This window comes from Pleurodeles waltl, chromosome 4_2 (genome assembly GCF_031143425.1).
Source record: "Pleurodeles waltl isolate 20211129_DDA chromosome 4_2, aPleWal1.hap1.20221129, whole genome shotgun sequence".
Classification (NCBI taxonomy): Eukaryota; Metazoa; Chordata; class Amphibia; order Caudata; family Salamandridae; genus Pleurodeles; species Pleurodeles waltl.
In genome coordinates this window covers 689,773,781-689,792,856 of record NC_090443.1, presented here as the reverse complement: position 1 = coordinate 689,792,856, position 19,076 = coordinate 689,773,781, and the positions used below count along the sequence as shown (strand labels likewise).

Genomic DNA, 19,076 nt, shown 5'->3' with positions numbered 1-19,076 from the left:
CTGGGATGAGTATTGTTTTAAGCTTAAGTGTAATGCTTTAAACTGGTGTTACACTATGATCTTGTTTATGACACAGGTAACTATCCCAGAGTACACGGGCAGTATATGTGTGACATCGAACCAAGGCCAGGGATACAATTCAGATAACTTACAGCACTTAACCAACAGGACAGGTATATCCTGGTTAAGTGAGGTGATGAGTTGAGGTTCAACAATGCAATCTTGCAGGCCAAGTCCTCAACAAATATAGCTCACTGTGGTCAAAACCAGGAGCAAAGTAACAATTCTAAAATCGGATACTGAAGAGAGCATATGAGAAGAGTGCAACACAGATAGTGGTATGGGCAAAATTGGATCATGGATATCAGCCCAAGTTAAAGGCACTTGGTTGTATATCTTTAGCCTAGTGTCGTTTTCAGGTCACAAGCATGAATACTGGTGGTCTGCTCAGCCACTCATCCTTCTAAAGTGGATACAAAAGCTGTTATTTGCAGTGACACAATGAGGCGTGATTGTTTTGTCTTAACACAGGATACAATCATTGTTTTCCCATGAGTTCATAAAACGGAGTTTTCTTTCCATACTCCCCAAACAGACATCTCTGATGGTAGTGTATTATTGCATTTCACCCACCTTCTGATCTGTATAAGTGGGCAAGCCAAAAAATAACGAGGAACGTGCCAAGGGTCAGCTCTGACTCCGAGCACGTGTAAGAGTCAACCCTTAAAAATAATTTTCATATAAATCATGGTGCAAAGGTCATGTTAGAATACGATACGATGTCTTTAAAATAAAAATTAAAAAAAGTGCGTTTCACCTTATTACCTCAGATTACACTGCAATGAGTGTATTTATTAAAAAGTGAGTTTATGAACACGATCTGATAAAACATTATTCCCCCACATTGATAACAATGCTACAAGTAAGCTAAAATGCATCAGGGTCATCATGTGTACTCTATGTGTGGGCTACTAGTAAACAAAAACTTTTTTTTTTTTTTTTTTTTAAATAAAGCACACATACTGAACTTGCATATTGGAAGTTGTTCTCATATGTGATAGTGATGAAAAACGAGACTTTGTGAAATGAAATATTTGCCCAGAACGAGAGCAGTTAATGGGTCAAGAGCATTACAGTAAGTTCAAGTAAATTGTTGAAGTGTCTAGACATGCAGGTCTGGTAACATTTTTAGGACTTCGTGCCTGCTGTACACCAGACAGAAGTTATGCGAGTCCATAAATAAACAGTTTCTTTCATGTGGAGAGACAGAAGATAAACGAAAGAAAGACGAATTCCCAAAATGAGTGCTATAAGCGAAGGAAAAGGATACAGACTGCATTGGTGGGATAGACGGATCTCAAACTGTGGGTCTGTCTATTTACAGATATACCATACCTAGGTCACAGAAGTTATGAGTAGGCGCTGATTCTCGTCTTTCCCACTTTCTCATCCAAAGGGTTAGAGGCAAGGCAGTGGTTTACTGCTCAAGTAAAAGTTTACATTTGTGCAATGGGTTGGAGTCAAAGGCAGTTGTGTGAAAAAAAAAATGCAGAATTTTTTTCTTTACCTCCTTTTCAATTTGCTATACCGAAACTTTGCTTTAGATAGACACAAATGAACTATAAAAAACAACTGCCAAGATGAGAACCACGACCCTAATTACCCACCAGTTTCAATACAATATATTTATTTAAAATATAGTGATTAAATTATAATTCACAGGATACAAACGAGGAAGCAGCACTTCGTAGCAATTTATTATTATAAAAGAACAAACTTACATTCAACATTTTGACACAACTAAAACTTCAGAATTAACAGAATTAAATTAAACAATGACAGGATATTACGACAGTTGTTTTGAAAAAAACAAAATCACCAAACTCAGGCAACATCTGCAAATCACACGAATAAACACATCACGTAGGTTTAATATCAGCTTACACTACGAGAATTCCTGTTACAAAAGTATGGGATTTGTCACAAGAGAGACCATGTCGCTAAGCAGTAAGAACTCAAAATGAAAACAGCTTTAAAGCACGTGGTCGAAACCATTGAAAGTAGCGCTCAAACATTGACACTAACTCGACTACACTAAGAAGGCAATCACCAAGCCAAAGTGGCTTTTCAGGGCATCGAAAACGCAGATACTTCAAGAGCAGTGAAATTGCCGACTGCACGAACCTATTGGTTCTGGGGTATTGAGGGAAGAAAACAGGCAGACAGCCACGGATTGAGTCCAATAGACAGATCTTAAGGTTTTTCAAAACAACGTGGTATTAGCTGGAATAATGCTAATTAGCAAGATGCCACGAGGTATACGTAATCTGAATGCTTATTAATGTAAAGGCACCACTCCATAGTTTAAAAGGAATTTGTAATTTCCCTGAGGATTCTATTCTCCATCAAAGAGAATAAGTTTACACTAATAAGCCAATAAAAAGGATACCGGCTTTAGACGTATATTTCCCGTATGAATATAAATTCCCTATTTGAGAATAAGTACGGTTTAGATAAACGCATCGACATTTAAAAAGTCACCAAAGTGATCAAGGAACACAAGACATTCATAGTTCTCATTTGAAAGATAACTAACTATTCGAGGGAAAATTCAAGCCATCAAAATTAAGCAACATTCACTCGTGAAATTCAGAGTAATAGGACATCCCACAAACGCATCTGAATATTAATCTATGACCAACTCCTGCTCCAGGCGTCCATCAAAGCACCTAGCCCTGGTATTTACCTAGCAAAAAGTTTGTTCCATACCCTATCGTTGGACGAATGTATTCTGGTATGGTGCATCATATTGTTTCTTCCTTTGAAGCGCGGCTCAGTCTTTAGAGTAAGTACCTTTGTATAATTCGGAAGGTTTGCATTCATGTCCTCGTTCTTTGTTTTTCAAATTGTCCACCAACTAAATGAGCAGTTCTAGAAATTAGAGAAATGCTTTATAAAATAATGTGAATTTTCTGAAAGTGTAAACTTTGTCCTTAGACAATTGAAAAACACATAAGCCCAGTCCTAGAGTTACATCAGCCTGCAAAGGCATTTTGGCAGTGCAATAAAAGTCCAACCATCAACAAAACAGAAATTCGGAAAAATAAGCTAAATTACTTCTTGGCCTCAGTCATCTCGCTTAAGATACTTAAGAGGAGGCATACCATTGTAAGGATTTGAAACGATTGATAGTGCTGATTTGACCGGAAAAAGTCCTTACATTACTGGCATAGATCCTTCTCACAGTAAATCCCAGCAAGAAAGCATAAAACACTATGATTATGGGAGTTGATGTTCAATAAAAGATAAGATGCATAATTTGTGCAATGTCAATTTCCATTCAAAAATAACTCATTGCTGCAAATATTTATATATAAATGTGCTTAAAATATACAAAAAACATTTAAATATGCGAAGGTTTGAACTTATCTGACATTACAAGTCAAACGTCAGAACGCTCTGTGTACGTTTCAGAAATTACTATCTACTATATATATTCAGTGCTTCAAGTTATAATGCTTACCCTACCCCAAATTTGATAACTTAGAGTAATCAAATGACTATCATGTACTACAAAATATTCACGATTTGTTCTGAAATGTCACCAGAAACCGAACATACACATTTACGTTTTACAAACTTAGCTCAACTGAAAATAAATAAACAATCTTAAAATACATTCCATGAATCATGCGCCTGATGAACTTTCAAGCACTACACAATTTGGTAAATGCCTTTATAGTCTTTGTGCAAGTGCTTGTGCACCACAGAACAAATAGTCACGCGGAGAAGATGTTCAGTGCCCTTTAATTCATGTTTGTAAATTCTCTTCCATTCCAATTTGGTTTGCCATCCGACACCACTCGTTTCACAGGGACTATTCTTGAAGTGCTGAAAAATAGAATGTACAGAATTAATAAAATGAATTACCCCTTAACGAAACATATCTTCTCGTACATCGTTTGGAACATCACGTCAGCAGTCAGAAAACAAGATATAACCAACAACTTAATCTCCCACAACAAATCTGGACGGTCTCTTCGCAGGACTGTAAAATCACATTTGCTGACCAGTTGCCAGAAAACTTCAACCGCAACAAACAAAAGACTAGATCAGAGAGCTGGAGATCTAGCAGTCAAGACCAAATCACCCCCCACCACTCCAAAAAACACATTCTGCTTCAAGAAAACTCGCATCCTACAACGTCCAACATATGCATGAAACCATCTGATGTCACACTAAGTTATCATGGGCAACAAACCCCAGCTTCTGACACCCTTCACTGACTTCATCTCCATGCTTATAGCACATGGTAAGAAGGCCACTCATGGAACAAACCCCAATCAAAAATACAAACACTCTGTGCGGTGAGTTATTCCAACAGTGTATCTGTCGCCCTACATAGAATCTATAAACCCTGGTGGCCAATCATATATTGGATGAGGTGGTCTCGCCCACATATTGTGTCACGCTTCATCATTGACCATCTCATCGCACCCTGGTAAATTGGTATTACCAGGGTGGACTCAACCTTAACACTGTTTAAGGGAGTTCTTAATATATATTGATCTTCTGGATGTAACATGGATCTAGTTATTCTAAAATACCTTAAGGTGTACCTCAAAGGATTTCATTATTGGGTGGCACCTCAGGTTTGATTACAAAACTCCATTGTGTAATCATTGAATGCTTTACAGGTCAAAGGTTCTTGGCATCCTAAAATTATGCTAATATGTTTCTGCCCTTCTTCGTTAGCTCCTATCGATCTCTGGTATTGTTCAGGCCTCTAAGGGATCCCTTTAATTTATAGTGCGAGGATGAATACCCAGCAATTTGAGAAGGATGTCCTACCTTTTCCATTATTTGCCACTTTACCTAGGGTAGATAAAGATCATCACTACAACTCCAAACACCATCATGCGTATTCTAGGCCATTCAACAATACCCATTTGCAACCCAGCACCTATGTGAATGAGGTGACACTAAGCACAGTAACACAACATGCAGTTGTTGTGACACAGTATTATATTAGTGAATTTTGCGTAATATATTCTCTCACCTATTTACCGAGCGTATCTCAAGCAATGTCTCATTCCATAAGAAAATATGGCCCAACATGTCCCCTTGTCTTGATTCAGAGAATGCTGGTATTTTATTACGTTTTCTATTTTGCTGCAGTTACAGATAGGCCCCAAAGACATACGTCGCCAAGGAGATGTGCCTGCAGTGCACCTACATCTCCCCTGATCACAGCCAAACACAGAGTTAAGCCATACTGTTATCAGTCGTGTATTTCAAGTGGGCTGCCGCAATTGTAGCCACATGATCCGGGCTTCACCAGTCATGTGAGTTTTTCCATCAATCATACTGGATGGCACACATTTTGCCTTCTGCGAAACGTGGTCAGTAGGGATCAATATTGGGGTGTGTGATTAATTATCACAGGAGAACCTCCCCAAGTGTGTTTTCCTTCAGGACGTGATCTGTTCTTGGAGGATAGTCTAGCCAGAGTCAGGCAGGCAGACGACTTATCCTCAGTTGAAGCACGTGCACACTCGTTATTACGGTGTCCACCCGATGAGCGTGCTTGCCTTAATTAGTGGTGACTGAAAACTTGTCAAGTCACCCACAGGCAGTTATAATCTTACAGCACGAAATCCAAAATAAGTTAACGGTTAGGGATTTTCTCAAGACACCCACACTACACTGGAGAACCAAATAGCTTAACAGCGCCCTGTGATGGAAATCCTCCCATTATCTATCCAGCTTGCATAACCCACTTCTCTGTAATGCACCCTTGTTTCCTCCCTAGAGGCAGAGAAGAATGCTCTAACATTATGGCAGAATGTGTGAGGAACTCGGTGGTATACAGGTAGTTGTTCAAATTTCCCCATAGGATCTTGTCAATCAGTCCATGTACATCAGTTCTAGGCCTATACAACCATCTTTTTTCACATTTTAAGAGGGGTGATGTTATTTGTAGAACCAGAAATTAATTTCTCAACTCAATCTCATGTGCTGTATGTCTCTTTTTGAAAAAATGCTGTGTATTTTTGAATTGTCCTTCCTGCATCTCACATCGTTCCTGTGTTCGTATATTCCCCCTTGTATCTTTTGGTTTGTCATTCCTATACACATTAGCGAGCATGGGAATCTGAGCATGTAAAATCATGTTACTGGAGTTGCAGTTTGCAAGGCTATTTAATCACCATGGAACCTGCAATCCTGAATTAATCTCTTTACACCTTTTTGTAAACCTGCATACCGAACAACCCCCCACATGGATAGTGTCTTTTTCGGTGTGGATATATTCCAAAGGCTGGCAATGCTCCTCTCTGGTGTTTGTTTTCTAGGATGTGTATGTATTATTCTGTCCTTCAGGTTCTGTCCCTTTCTGAATGAGAACATCAGTCTTTCGATTTGCAATTTCCCAGATGTCAAGATATCTCAGTGTGTGCTAATTAGTTCAAAATGTTTGAATTAGGGTCATATGTAGACACACAAATTGGTCCATTAACTGTATGTTTCTTATGTGTCTTAAGAAGTGCCTCTTATTGCTAGCCCTTTTTTATTTTTTCGCTCTTAATTTTTTCTGGATAATGCTTTTTCCATAACTTATTACTCAATAATTCAGCTTGTTGATTGTATGCGCTCCTGTCTGTACAGTTACGTTTCAGTCTCAAAAATTGTCCTACCAGACAGCCTTCCTTAAAGCATGGGTGGAAACGCTTGTAACAGGGCAGGATGTTCCTACTGATTGGTTTGTAATATACCTTTGTTTTTAATGTCCCTTCCTATGGGTCAGTCTTGAGGTCTAGAAATGGTATCTTGTGCCTTCTCCTGGTCATTGTAAACCTTAAACATAGTTAAGACCGCTAAGTCACAGGGAAAAAGATTAGATTTCTTCCCATGTCCTTCTCCACATTACCAGGGTGTAATCTATATATCTTTTCCATAAGCTCATTTTTTAAATAAATGAATTAGACTCATTATAGATTAACTTGGTTTTAAAATTGTGCACAAATAGGCATGCCAGGCTTGGTAAAAATGTGCTGCCCATAGAAGACCCATGTGTATGCAAGAAGACCTTGCCTTTGTATTTAAAAAAAAATGTATTAAGCACCATACATGAACAAACAAACTGTGGTAGTTATCATTTTGTCCCAAATTCTTGCTATAAAGAATTTCTCAGTCACCTCTAGGGTAGACTCTTTGGGACTGTTAGTGTAAAGGGACTATGTTTAGAGTGATCACTGCTCTTTTCCGGAGGCGTATTCAATGTCTTTCAAGAAATTCAAAACATGCTTGGTGTCTTAAGTATGAGGGCATGGTGTTTATTAATGGTTTCAAAACAAAGTCATGGAACCGAGACAGTGGTTCAACTGCTGAACCTATCCCTGATACTACTGGGCTACCTGCTGTGGTGTATTTATTTTTGTGTACTTTTTGGAGTATTTAAAAATACGGATTATGAGGTTCTTTTGTATCAAGAAATCTGCTACCTTTTTCTTAATCCAGTTATTGTGCAAGTCCCTTTCTACTAGAAACAAGATCTCCTCAATGACCTCTGCAGTGGATGTCCCTGCTCCATCTCTTGCAATTTCTCTCGTCATTGAGAAGTTTAAGATACTAATCAGGTTACATGTTCTTTGGCAAAATCACCAATGCCCCTCCCTTGTCTGCAGTTTTTTTTTTTTAAACAATAGACTGATCCTTACTCAAGACATCAAGTGCTTCCCTTTTGTGATTGTGAAAGGTTTTTGTGTTAGTATATTTAAGCATATCTATCCCTAGGTTCACCACTTATTCAAATGACACCACCTTGTTAAGTAGTTAAAGTAATGCTGGAGTAAAAGTAGAGTGTCTATGGAGGCCTGTGTTCTCCATGTCTTCCTTTTCGCCCATCTTGTTTCTCCTGAAGAAAAAAAAAAAACCTGTAGTCTTATACTCCTAAAAAAACTCTGCAACCTCAATCTTTAGTTGAAAGAAGTTGGCTTTTGGCGTGGGAACAAATCTGAGCCATTTCCTAATCATGTTTCTTTGAGTGTCATTGAGTGTCTTATTGCTCAAATTTATTACGTCATCCCTGTCTTGTTAACTCTAGATTGTCTCTGGTTGAGGCTCTCGCACACTATCCCCTCTGTTCTGTGTCCATCTCCTTCAAGGGAACTCCGGTTTCATTTTCCCACCTTCAAAGTCCCCTGTCACGTTCTTAAAAAAAAAAAAAAAAAAAAAAAAAAAAAAAAAAAAAAAAAAAAAAAAGGGTGGTTGTTGTTGCCATGGGAAACACTATAGTGGAGGGTATGGGGGAACTAAATGGCAGACATGATGGAACCAAACTGCCCTGAAGAAGGTAGTTTTGCCTATTCCTTCTCTATGTGTCTTCTTTTCTCTCTGTCACTTGCTCTGTGACCGAAAAATCACTGACCTGATGAATGCGTCTGAGGATATACTGGTCTTAACGTTCATAGTTCTCCTTAGAGTACAGATATATTGTCTTATTTGAGAACTTGTTTAGGTCTTTCTGAAATGTACTTATTTTCGAGAGTGTTAGAAAAATCTTATATTCTGAGATAGTTTTGTTCACTTCCTCCACTTTCTTTTTGAAAACTGAGATGCTGATCTGTGTTCTCACAGCACTCTTTGTTCTCAAAGCACTCAATTTTGAAGCACCTAACACCTTCTTTGCAGTTTCTAATTTAGAACCTCTATAAAAAAATGACAACTGTCAAGTTTCATAGGCAAAAGTTTACACATGAACTCATTGGGACAAGCGCTTGACAGCTGCATGCCCAATTTGCAGAACTTCCATTCAGTCTTTTATTCATGAAAACCATAAAAGGCGTAAAAATGCACATTGAGTCATGACACAGAAATAATTATTACTTCCTCATCATAATTGGATACATAGCGTGATGCTGATCTGAAGGTACAGAAATTACACAATCAAAATATCCAGCCAATCAAAATGAAATGACAATTTGTGATAGAAGCAAGATACAAGAAGGCTACATTCCAATAGTGGGGGCTTTCCAATGTGCAAATACACCGATTCTGCACAAGGCCTACCCAATCACAATGCAGATCCTTATGTATCTGGCTATACACGGTCGTAGATGTGTCTAAATATTGCTGTTTCTGGGCAGGCAATGCATACCACCTAAGATGTCTTTTTGTACAAGCTGCTCAGCAGAGTACATTAGTTTACCTGAAGTCATGCAACCTTTGGGCATATCTTCCAGGACTTGTTCATCACTGAATATCACAAACGTGAACAGGACAAGATGGATTCCACATAAATTAGAAACCCACTTCCACATCCCCTTCTTTGGTCATCAATGATGATTTGGTGTTCCTACTTCTCCCACCAGTGCCCCACATCCATCAGGGATTAGGCCTAGATATTGTGTCCGTCATTTTTGCTGTTAGCGCATTAATACATCAAGGTTTGGTTATATGTGGCTGTAATAGTATTCTGCTATTTGTGGTAGTTTGTTCCGATGAATGTTCGACCTGGGACATTTCTATCGGGAACCTAGGAAGCACAGCAAGGCCACTAATCACTGGTCTATCCTTAACCTTAGGATAACTCACTCCTGCTATCAGTAACCCTAAACTTGGAATCTCTATCATGCATCATTACCAATAGCAACTCTTATCAGACTAGTAATGGAACCTTCATGTTGATTTGCTTCCTTCACAGCTGCAATTGGGTAAGGCGATGTGCCATAATATTCTGTAATTCATTAACTAGTAGACACTGAGCTGGTGTGAGCAAATATCAAATGACATAAAACATGCAACTATGTATCATACTTTACTTTCAATTCAACACAGTTACTTTCCCCTCAAAAACATGTCTGCTGATTCCCTTGTGGTGCAGTTGTATTGTTAATATAGAAAAGAAGTTCACAAGTCTCAGTATCATTCAATGTTACTGTTTTGAAGTAAGGGGTATTTGTGTGATGTCTGTGCACACCATGAGTAGTACAGAAGCACACAGAAAACCATCCGTACCCATAGCCATTTCTTGGTGAGCCATGAAGAAGTCAGACGTCGGCTCAATGAACTGCAAAAGAAATCTTCAAAAATGATAAATTTCCTGTAACTTATTTGTTGCGTCAGAGGTCATTAGTATTTGAGGCAACATGAACTCAAGAATAGAGATTAGGTACTCTAAAACTTCATAACAGAGGTTCTAGCAATGTCTTTCAGCTCAAATGCAGGTGATGAAGGCGATGAAGTTGATGGTCATTTTTACTCCAGTAGTGGAGCACCTTCTTGGTGCAAGCCACACATCCAGGAGATAGGCCCCTCGCACTTCACAGGCAACCCAGGCCCAGTATATCCCAGTAAGAGATCATGTACAGCTGGTGTTAAGTCTGGAAGGGCCTGCAGCGCCAGATGATGAAAGTAATTCAATATGACTCTAAAGCACCTCATCAGATACTTACAGTGTAACAACAGACATGTGCGTAGGCTGGACAAACAGTATTTCAAGTTGACTCAGTCTGGCCATTCCGTCAGGAGTGCTTCTCCAGGCCAACAAAACAAGTCATAGTGCATCAAACCAGAACAGCTCAGCAGATGCACAATTCCTTCCAACTGTATTTTTCAGTACAGCATTCCTGCGATCTACTGCAGCGGCTGCTGTAGAATGGTAGGCACAGTGCAAATTTTGCTTGTTCCCAAGGCCATTGCAAAAGACCTTTGATCACTTGGAAACAAATGTTTGTCCATTGCCAGAAGCCAAGAACTCAAATGTTGGTCACAATCATAGTTCACTTTTCTTTTCCGGAGTAGATCTCTAGTTCATTGTAGTTGTTGCAGAAGGATGGAAGCAAAAACTAAAGGGAAATCCTGATCCAATGGCGTTAATAAGACTCTTAGGCCAACGGGGGCGGGAGCACCGCCGACAGGCTGGCGGTGCTCCCTTGGGCATTCTGACCGCGGCGCTTTGGCCGCGGTCAGAAATGGAAAACCGGCGGTCTCCCGCCGGTTTTCCGTTGCCCATTTGAATCCCCCATGGCGGCGCAGCTCGCTGCGCCGCCATGGGGGATTCTGACACCCCCTACCGCCATCCTGTTCCTGGCGGTTCGCCCGCCAGGAACAGGATGGCGGTAGGGGGTGTCGCGGGGCCCCTGGGGGCCCCTGCAGTGCCCATGCCAATGGCATGGGCACTGCAGGGGCCCCTGTAAGAGGGCCCCGCTAGTATTTCACTGTCTGCATAGCAGACAGTGAAATACGCGACGGGTGCAGTAGCACCCGTCGCACCTTCCCACTCCGCCGGCTCGATTACGAGCCGGCTTCATGGTGGGAAGGTCGTTTTCCCCCTGGGCTGGCGGGCGGCCTTTCGGCGGCCGCCCGTCAGCCCAGGGGAAAAGTCAAAATACCCGCCGCGGTCTTGCGACCGCGGTACGGTATTTTGACGGTGGGACTTTGCCGCCCGCCAAGGTCCGAATGAGGGCCTTAATCTCTTAGCTCATGATATCTGCAGAACAAGTCATACTTTGATGGGAACAACTCACTGCAGTTAAACCCTCATCTTCGCACGCAACTGATTCCCACAGGCTATTGTGGTACTTGTGGTGTAACTCATAGCAAAAATCAGTTGAAGTCATAAAGCATGTAACATTCAATCTCACACTTAATGGGACAATTCCTTCCAACTAAATTCTGTCAGGACAGCAATAATACGTTTTCATTTACATACCATTTATTCAAGGTACAATTCTTACTATTGTAAGCTATACTTGCACGATATTGGGAACCTGTATCTTATCTTGGTGAGACTGAAGCAGTGCTAGGGGCATATGCATCTAAAGCATTTTTAGATCAAGACAACCTTGTCTAGATGTGTATTGGGAGCAGGCTCCCTCCTCTGTTCATGACTGCATCACTTTAGAAGAACAATGTATATTGAAACATGACGTTTCATTTGTGCCATGAGATCAAATGTTCTCTTTTTCTATGATAACTGCTCAATGGAATGTTTACAACAATAACCTTGTTCAATATACTTGAAATAGTTATATATTTTTTAAAACCAAATCACTCTCATATGGATATCATAAATGCACCATACTGCATCTTCTGTTTTTCAATCACAAAACCCTTTTTTTTTTAAAAACCAATTCGTGTCTTTCTGATGACTTGTTCTATATCTTCCTAAACCCTTCTGTCCCCTTCCTAAGGGTCCATTTTTGCAGAAGGCTGTCTCCTACTTGACCAATTAGTCCCCAAAACTCCACCCACACTATCCTGAATTACACATGCAAGTACCTTCATTTCCATTAACACATTTAAGTCGTTTTATGTTCTGGCAACAAGAAAATAGCCAACAGGTGAAAGAGGGAGAAAGAAAATGCAAATATAGGTATTTTCAATGCTTATGGCCTGCATGGAAAGTATAGAGCTGCAATCTGCTGACACATGGATGTAATCCATGTCACTGTACTTGATATACTACGATGTACCCCCAAAAACTCACATAAACAATAGAAACACAGACATATACAGAAAAATATCTCTTCGTACATGTTCTGGAACCTAGGAAAAACATGAAAGAAAGTACTTTTGCACCAATTATTTTGACCATCGATGATATTTGCATATATACACACACCCCTGCATCCAGGGTGTAGGGGAAAAAAAAATATACATATATATATTTTTTTTTATTAGGTATCAACATTTAGTTCGTACATTTGTTGTGCATTCTCCACTACTAAGAACAAACGCTAAACCCACAAGTCATCCTGTCCACTGTGCACAGCGCACGTCCCGTCAAGGGATATTGCTACAATCTGTGGCTTTAAGTTTGGAGCAAAGCCCAGAACCGGTGAGTGTTAAAAGGGAAGTTAAGGCCTGCTGACGTAGGTTAATATGAACACATTTGTATCTTAATTCTGTGTATGTATTTACTGTGACGCAAAATAAATAATTGCAGCGAGGAGGCTAGAGGGGCTGGTGCGCTGTAGGCATCACAATCATCAGGTGCCACTTCCCCTGTTTCTTCAAGCATGATGTTGCACATTTAAGTTTTTCTCATAGCGCAAGCACTACCAAAGAAGCTTAAGCTTGAAACACATTCCAGCAACTCTTTTCGGTATCTCTTAAAATTAATGAAAATGCATTATGCCTCCACTGCACCCGCCCCCTTCCCCCAACTGTCCTCACGTCATTGAAATGGAGGTAGCACCATTCTTCATCAAGACCTAAGGCAATGACAACACTTCGGGCCGGTTTCACACTGTATTTCTCTCGATACCAGGGTGCCAGGAGATACAGATTCTTGTAGTTGTAAATGGAAAATTTATCTATTAAGGTCTTGAATATAATTTCTCAACATTTGTATTTGTACTTCCGCTTGCCAAAGAACAAGTTAGAACTACCACACTAATTAGAACTAACCAGTCACGTGTATTTCCAAACAATTAGTTACCAATCTTTTCTGAATTCTATCTTCCAATCAATGAGATATCAGCGTTCCCAGGATCAAGGCAAGGGGACATGTTGGGCGATATTTTCTCATGGGATGAGACTTGACCAGATGGAATTAAGACATAAGGGGGAATATTTTGGACACAACTTTGAACGATGAGAGAATAGATTGGTCATTATTAATGATTCCTGAGGTGCATCTTATGTGCTTGTGTGTCTAGTGTGTGCCTACTGGTGTCGCCTCCCCACAGCAGATTAAGAATTAGAAAATCCCATATAGGGTAGGGAAGCTGAGCTCACTTAAATGTTGGTGTTAGAAATGGGGTTTCTGGTTGGCCAGGGGAGGAACCTCAGCCAAGCAAAAAACACGACTCTAGCCAGGGCAAGGGAGCTACACACCTAAGCTAACCCCTGCTCACCCCCTTGGTAGTGTGGCACCAGCAGTCAGGCTTATCTCAGAGGCAATGTGTAAAGCATTTGCCTAAAACACAACACCATTGACAAAAATACACCACAAAGAGAACTCCACAACAATTTATATAGAAATATACTGCATTGCACAAAACATCATTAGAAGAAAAAAACATAAATCATTAGCCCCTGCTAAACAAGCAGTTGTCGGGTCATCATCATTTTACAGAAAATTATCTTTTTCATATTGCATTTGTCATAAACACACCCGGCAATGCGCATCCTGAAAATGTACACCCCACCTCACCCCAACATGGCAAGCATGACATGTTATTTGAATCAGGTCATGAGAAAACGCAGCATAAACGAGGAGGGCTGGAACAATATCATGAAAGCCAAAACATCAGGAGTGCCCAAAAAGAACGCTTCCATTGTACCCATATAAAACTAAACATTATGAGATACATTTTTGCGCATTTCGTACAAATTCCGAAACAATATCTGTGCTCACATCATGAGGGGACACATCGCATCCAATGCGGCAAATAATTAGTCACCCACCCTTGGGAGATCCGGTGCCCCTGCACCTTTGTTGTCTGGCAGGCAGAAAGTATCAATGCAAATCTGTCCCCAAGGGCTCCTGAAGCACTCGTCATGCACTGGTGATAATAAAGCAAGAAGTGCTCTACTCTGTCAACGGGCACAAACAGCACTCTTCACATTAGAGACGCATAAAAGCATGGGGTGGGGCACACCACCCAGCCCCTGGAGACAGCCAAGCGTGGCACAAGTCTGAAGGGGCCAGGTAAGCAGGCCAGCACAAAGGTCCTGATGAAGCAGTGGCTGTCTTTCTAGTGTCCTATCAGATCACAGGTCAGCGCAACAGCAGGGCAGTCCCAACGCGGTTCCTGGCAGCTCCTTCCAGCAGCATCTAGTGTCCAAACCATAGTGTCTATCAGTGTCTGTCCAACATAGGGAACAACACCCCTATGCTTATACTCATTTTGCCAAGCTTTGAGAAGTGGGGAGAAAGTTCCAACCAGCTCTTACCAGTTCCAGGAATGCCCCTTCTCATCCACATTGGCTCCAGACATCAGTAGAGGGTAAACACGCTATGTGTCAGGGCAGGACACAGTGTCTAAACTTAAGTGTGCCCCGCCTCTACCTCTCCCGGCCCAGGAAGACCACTCAGTATGCAGATGTACTCCTATTACACCTCCACCCTCCCTGTGTGATGGCTGTCTGGAAAGTATGCACGAAGCCCAGCTGTCACTACCCCAGACGTGGATTGGACTCAAGTTGCAAAATCATGAGAGTTATAAGCACAGAGAAATTCCAACTTTCTAAAAGTGGCATTTCTACAATGATAATAAAAATCCACCTACACCAGTAAGCAGCATATTTCACTACCATTCCAACCATACCAAAAACGCCCACACTACTCCCCAAAGATCAGAAAATACCACCGGTTAAGCATATGAAAGAGCATTTCCAATGGAAGCCTAAGAGAGGCAGCACTCACAGCGGGGAGAAACCATATAGGTGGTTTTTCACTACTAGGACAGGGCACACAACAAGGCACATGTCCAACCCCTTAACGATGCACCACCCTGCTCATAGGGCTACCTAGGGCCTACCTGAGGGGTGACATAGGTAGTAAAATGGGAGTTCCAGGCCTGGCAAGTAAATTTAAATGCCAGGTCCATGTGGCAGTAATCTGTGCACGCAGGCCCTGCAGTGGCAGGCCTGAGATAGGTTTGAAAGGCTACATCTGTGGGTGGCGCAAACTGCACTGCAGGCCTACTAGTAGCATTCAATTTACAGGCCATGGATATAAGGGGTACCACTGTATAAGGGACTTACAAGTAAATTAAATAAGTCAATCAGGTGTAAGCAAATCATACCAAATTTGGAAGGGAGAGCACATGCACTTTAGGACTCTGAGCACTTTCAGTGCTGATCAGTGCTAAAGCCAAAGAGGGTCAGAATAATAGGAGGAGGCAGGCAAAAAGTTTGGGGATAACTAATGGAGAAGGTAGGACATCCTTCTCACATTGCTGGATAATTCATCCTCGCACTATAAGTAAAAGGGAATAATGCTGATAGAGACCAACCAAGAAGGACAAACATGTTGGCAGAATATTAGGATGTAGAGGACACTGAATCTGGAAAGCATCCAAGGATTACACAGAGTTTTTTTTTATTTTAAATCATACTGGAGGTACCACCTAAAAAGGAAATTATTTGTGGTGTACATTAACCTTTTACGTGCGGGCGTCGGCCACTGGCCGACGCCCACACTCCCTCCCTGGTGCGGGTCACGACCAGTGGCCGACACCAGGGAGGGGGTTAAAAATCCTCCGGTGCAATGCCCGTGGGAGACGCGGAAGAACTTCCGCGTCTCCATCCCACCCCCTCCCGCCCCCTTATGACATCAGCGCGCTGCGAAGTGCGCTGACGTCACAGTTTTTCCCCACCGGAGAAGAAGAGAAGCAGGTAAGCGTTCTCTTTTTCTCCGGTGGGGGGAAAAAAGGCCAAAACAGCCTCCCCAGATGCCAGGGAGGCATCGATGGAAAGGGGAGGCTCTCCCCTTTCCATCGATGCCTCCCTGGCACCGTTTCCTGGCCATGGATCGCAGCGCAGCTGCGATCCATGGCCAGGAAACGCCCCTAGACACCAGGGATCTTCTTTGGGGGGGGTTGGCCCCCTTGTAAAAGGGCCTGCCCCCCTCCCCCCGGGGCAATATTATTTGATTTGTACTGTTTTGGGGGGCGATCGCGCCTCCCACAAGTTAAAAAATATATATAAATTTTTTTTTTTTTTTAAAAATCGCCCCCCCAGGGTAAAAAACAGAAAAAAAAAAACCAAATTGTTGGTGGTCAGCCCTTAGGGTGACCATCAATGGGGCCATTTGTTTTTTTTTATACCTGTGTGCTTTGCCAAGGGCAAGCACACATGTATAAAAAAAAAAAAAAAAAAGGTTTGTGACATGTCTTGTTTTTTCTCTCTCATATATATATATATATATATATATATATATATATATATATATATATATACACACACAGTATATATATATATATATATATATTTTTTTTTTTCAGGACAAGCATTGCAGCGCCCATGCGCTGCTTTTCTGACTTGTTGGTGTGTATCTGGGCTTCTAACAACGCCCACCTCACGCCCATCACTACCACTCGTTCGTGGGTTTGCCCTTCAAAAATCCTTTGATTACATTGGAAAATGGTTTACCTTTGTCCCTCCTTGGGGAGTTTTTGTTACCGCCTTGGCCATCGCCCCTGGTACATGGCTAATTGCACTTTTGCGGTTACGTTTAACTGCGAGCGAACTTCTTTTCCTTTTGTGTAACTCTTTACATGATGCTCATGGTGGCCGTGGCGCTGTGAATCGGCTCTCTTATGTGAAAGAGTTTAACTATCAATTATCAATTTATGTGGCAAGAAAAGTTGGGTTAGGAGTTTATAACGCTAATAGCTCTAACTCGAGCAGATGCGAGACCCATTGCATTGTAAATTCTTGTTTTTCTTTTGTGTGTTGTTTTATAATGGTGAACAATTTCACCGCACTCCACGAGGACCGTGATCAAGACTCCTTGGTGAGTTGAAACACGTTGGTGGTTATTGACTGCAATAAAATACTCGTGGAGTGCGGTGAAATTTTTTGGCATTACATAATTTGTAGATTGGTCTTCTCTGTCACTGGGCACCGGCAGTGGAGTGTGCCGCCCAGCAACCCTTCAACCACTTTGTTTCTAAACATATACATATATATATATATATATATATATATATATACACATACATATATATATACACATACATATATATATATATGCAACACAAATTGGTTAAAAAGATTGTTGCGCAGCGCACTCCACTGCCGGTGCTCAGTGATGTAGGAGAGCAACCTCGAAAATATTTTGGGAACAAGAATCTCACCGCACTCCACGAGGTTCAAATTGCCATGTTTTATTGCAAGTATAAACAATGAACGAAAAGAGGGACTCATTTACTGTGATCAAGACTCCTTGAGAGTCGAAACGCGTACGTGGCTGTTGCTTGCAATAAAAGATGTCAATTTGAACCTCGTGGAGTGGGGTGAGATTCTTGTTCACACAATACACACACAATACACACACACACACACACACACACACACACACATCTTTTCTGTAGTGGCAGTTGCCATAAAGTAGCTGAGTGGATTAGTAAAGGCAAGCGTTACCTGCGCTTTAACACATATGTAATGCCAGGGGGACTATGGAGATATGAGTGGCACTTTTGCTGGGTAGTACTGAGGGAATTAGAAGAGGAGGTAATGGGAGGCAGAGCACCAAAAATGACTGTTGCACAGGGTGTGTGGTAAGGTGAAGTAATACATTCTTTTTTGTTTTTTTTCAGTGTTTTCAGAGAATCTGCAGAATTGGAGAAGAAGCGAAGGTAAGGTGACGACATTTCCTGTTGTACACAGCAAACATACCCACAAGCAATTTTGTGACTATCTGCCTTCTACGTAGGCTAGTAATTTAGAGGGACAGTTTAGCCAGTTGTAGAGATGGCGTTTTGTTGGATGACTGCTGATCAAGCCCTAGCTCGGGTTATGGAGGACAGTTCTGATGTAGGCTCAGAGACTGAGACAGCAGACACTGAGACAGCATCTGAGGGAGAGGACAATGGGGCAGATTCTGGGAGTGATTTTTCAGTCGGCGGAGTCCCATCCGACGACACCTCTTCCAGTGAGTCTGAAGGAGACTATGACGACATCCGTGCTGTCCCTTCGCAAGCACATTCTGGGCAGCGGGAACACATTGGGTTAGCCGAACCCAGAGAGCACGTGCTTGCTGCCGCAAGCACAGAGAGAGTGCTCTCTTGGCAGCCCCCCTGTTTGGTTCAGCCCCAAATTCCACCTTTTACTGTTGACGCTGGATGTAAAGTCGATACAGCTAACTTTTTGCCAGTCGACTACATCTATCTGTTTTTGGATGTTGACTTTCTTCAGAAAGTTGTGCAGCAAACAAATTTGCGTGCAGACCAATTTCTGAGTGAGTGCGGAGGCACTCTAGGGCCCCGTTCTAGGGCACGCCAGTGGACTCCCACTTCGCTGGCGGAGTTGAAGATATTTTTGGGCCTTACGCTCAAAATGGGGTTAGTGCAGAAACCCACCTTGCAGTCCTACTGGATGATTCGCACGGTTTGGGTAAC

General features: G+C 41.7%; 1 protein-coding gene across 6 annotated transcripts in view; it reads right to left on the bottom strand.

Moving 5' to 3' along the window:
- Positions 1–1,734: 1,734 nt before the first annotated feature.
- SSX2IP (SSX family member 2 interacting protein) overlaps positions 1,735–19,076 on the bottom strand; it is a 415,768-nt gene continuing 398,426 nt past the window's right edge. For 5 of the 6 annotated variants that reach the window (XM_069232285.1, XM_069232281.1, XM_069232284.1 and 2 more), the window contains one exon: positions 1,735–3,891. In XM_069232285.1, coding sequence (XP_069088386.1) covers positions 3,807–3,891 — 85 coding nt within the window. In that variant the 3' untranslated portion in view covers positions 1,735–3,806. The remainder of the gene's footprint in view (positions 3,892–19,076) is intronic. The other variant, XM_069232286.1, reaches the window with a different exon arrangement.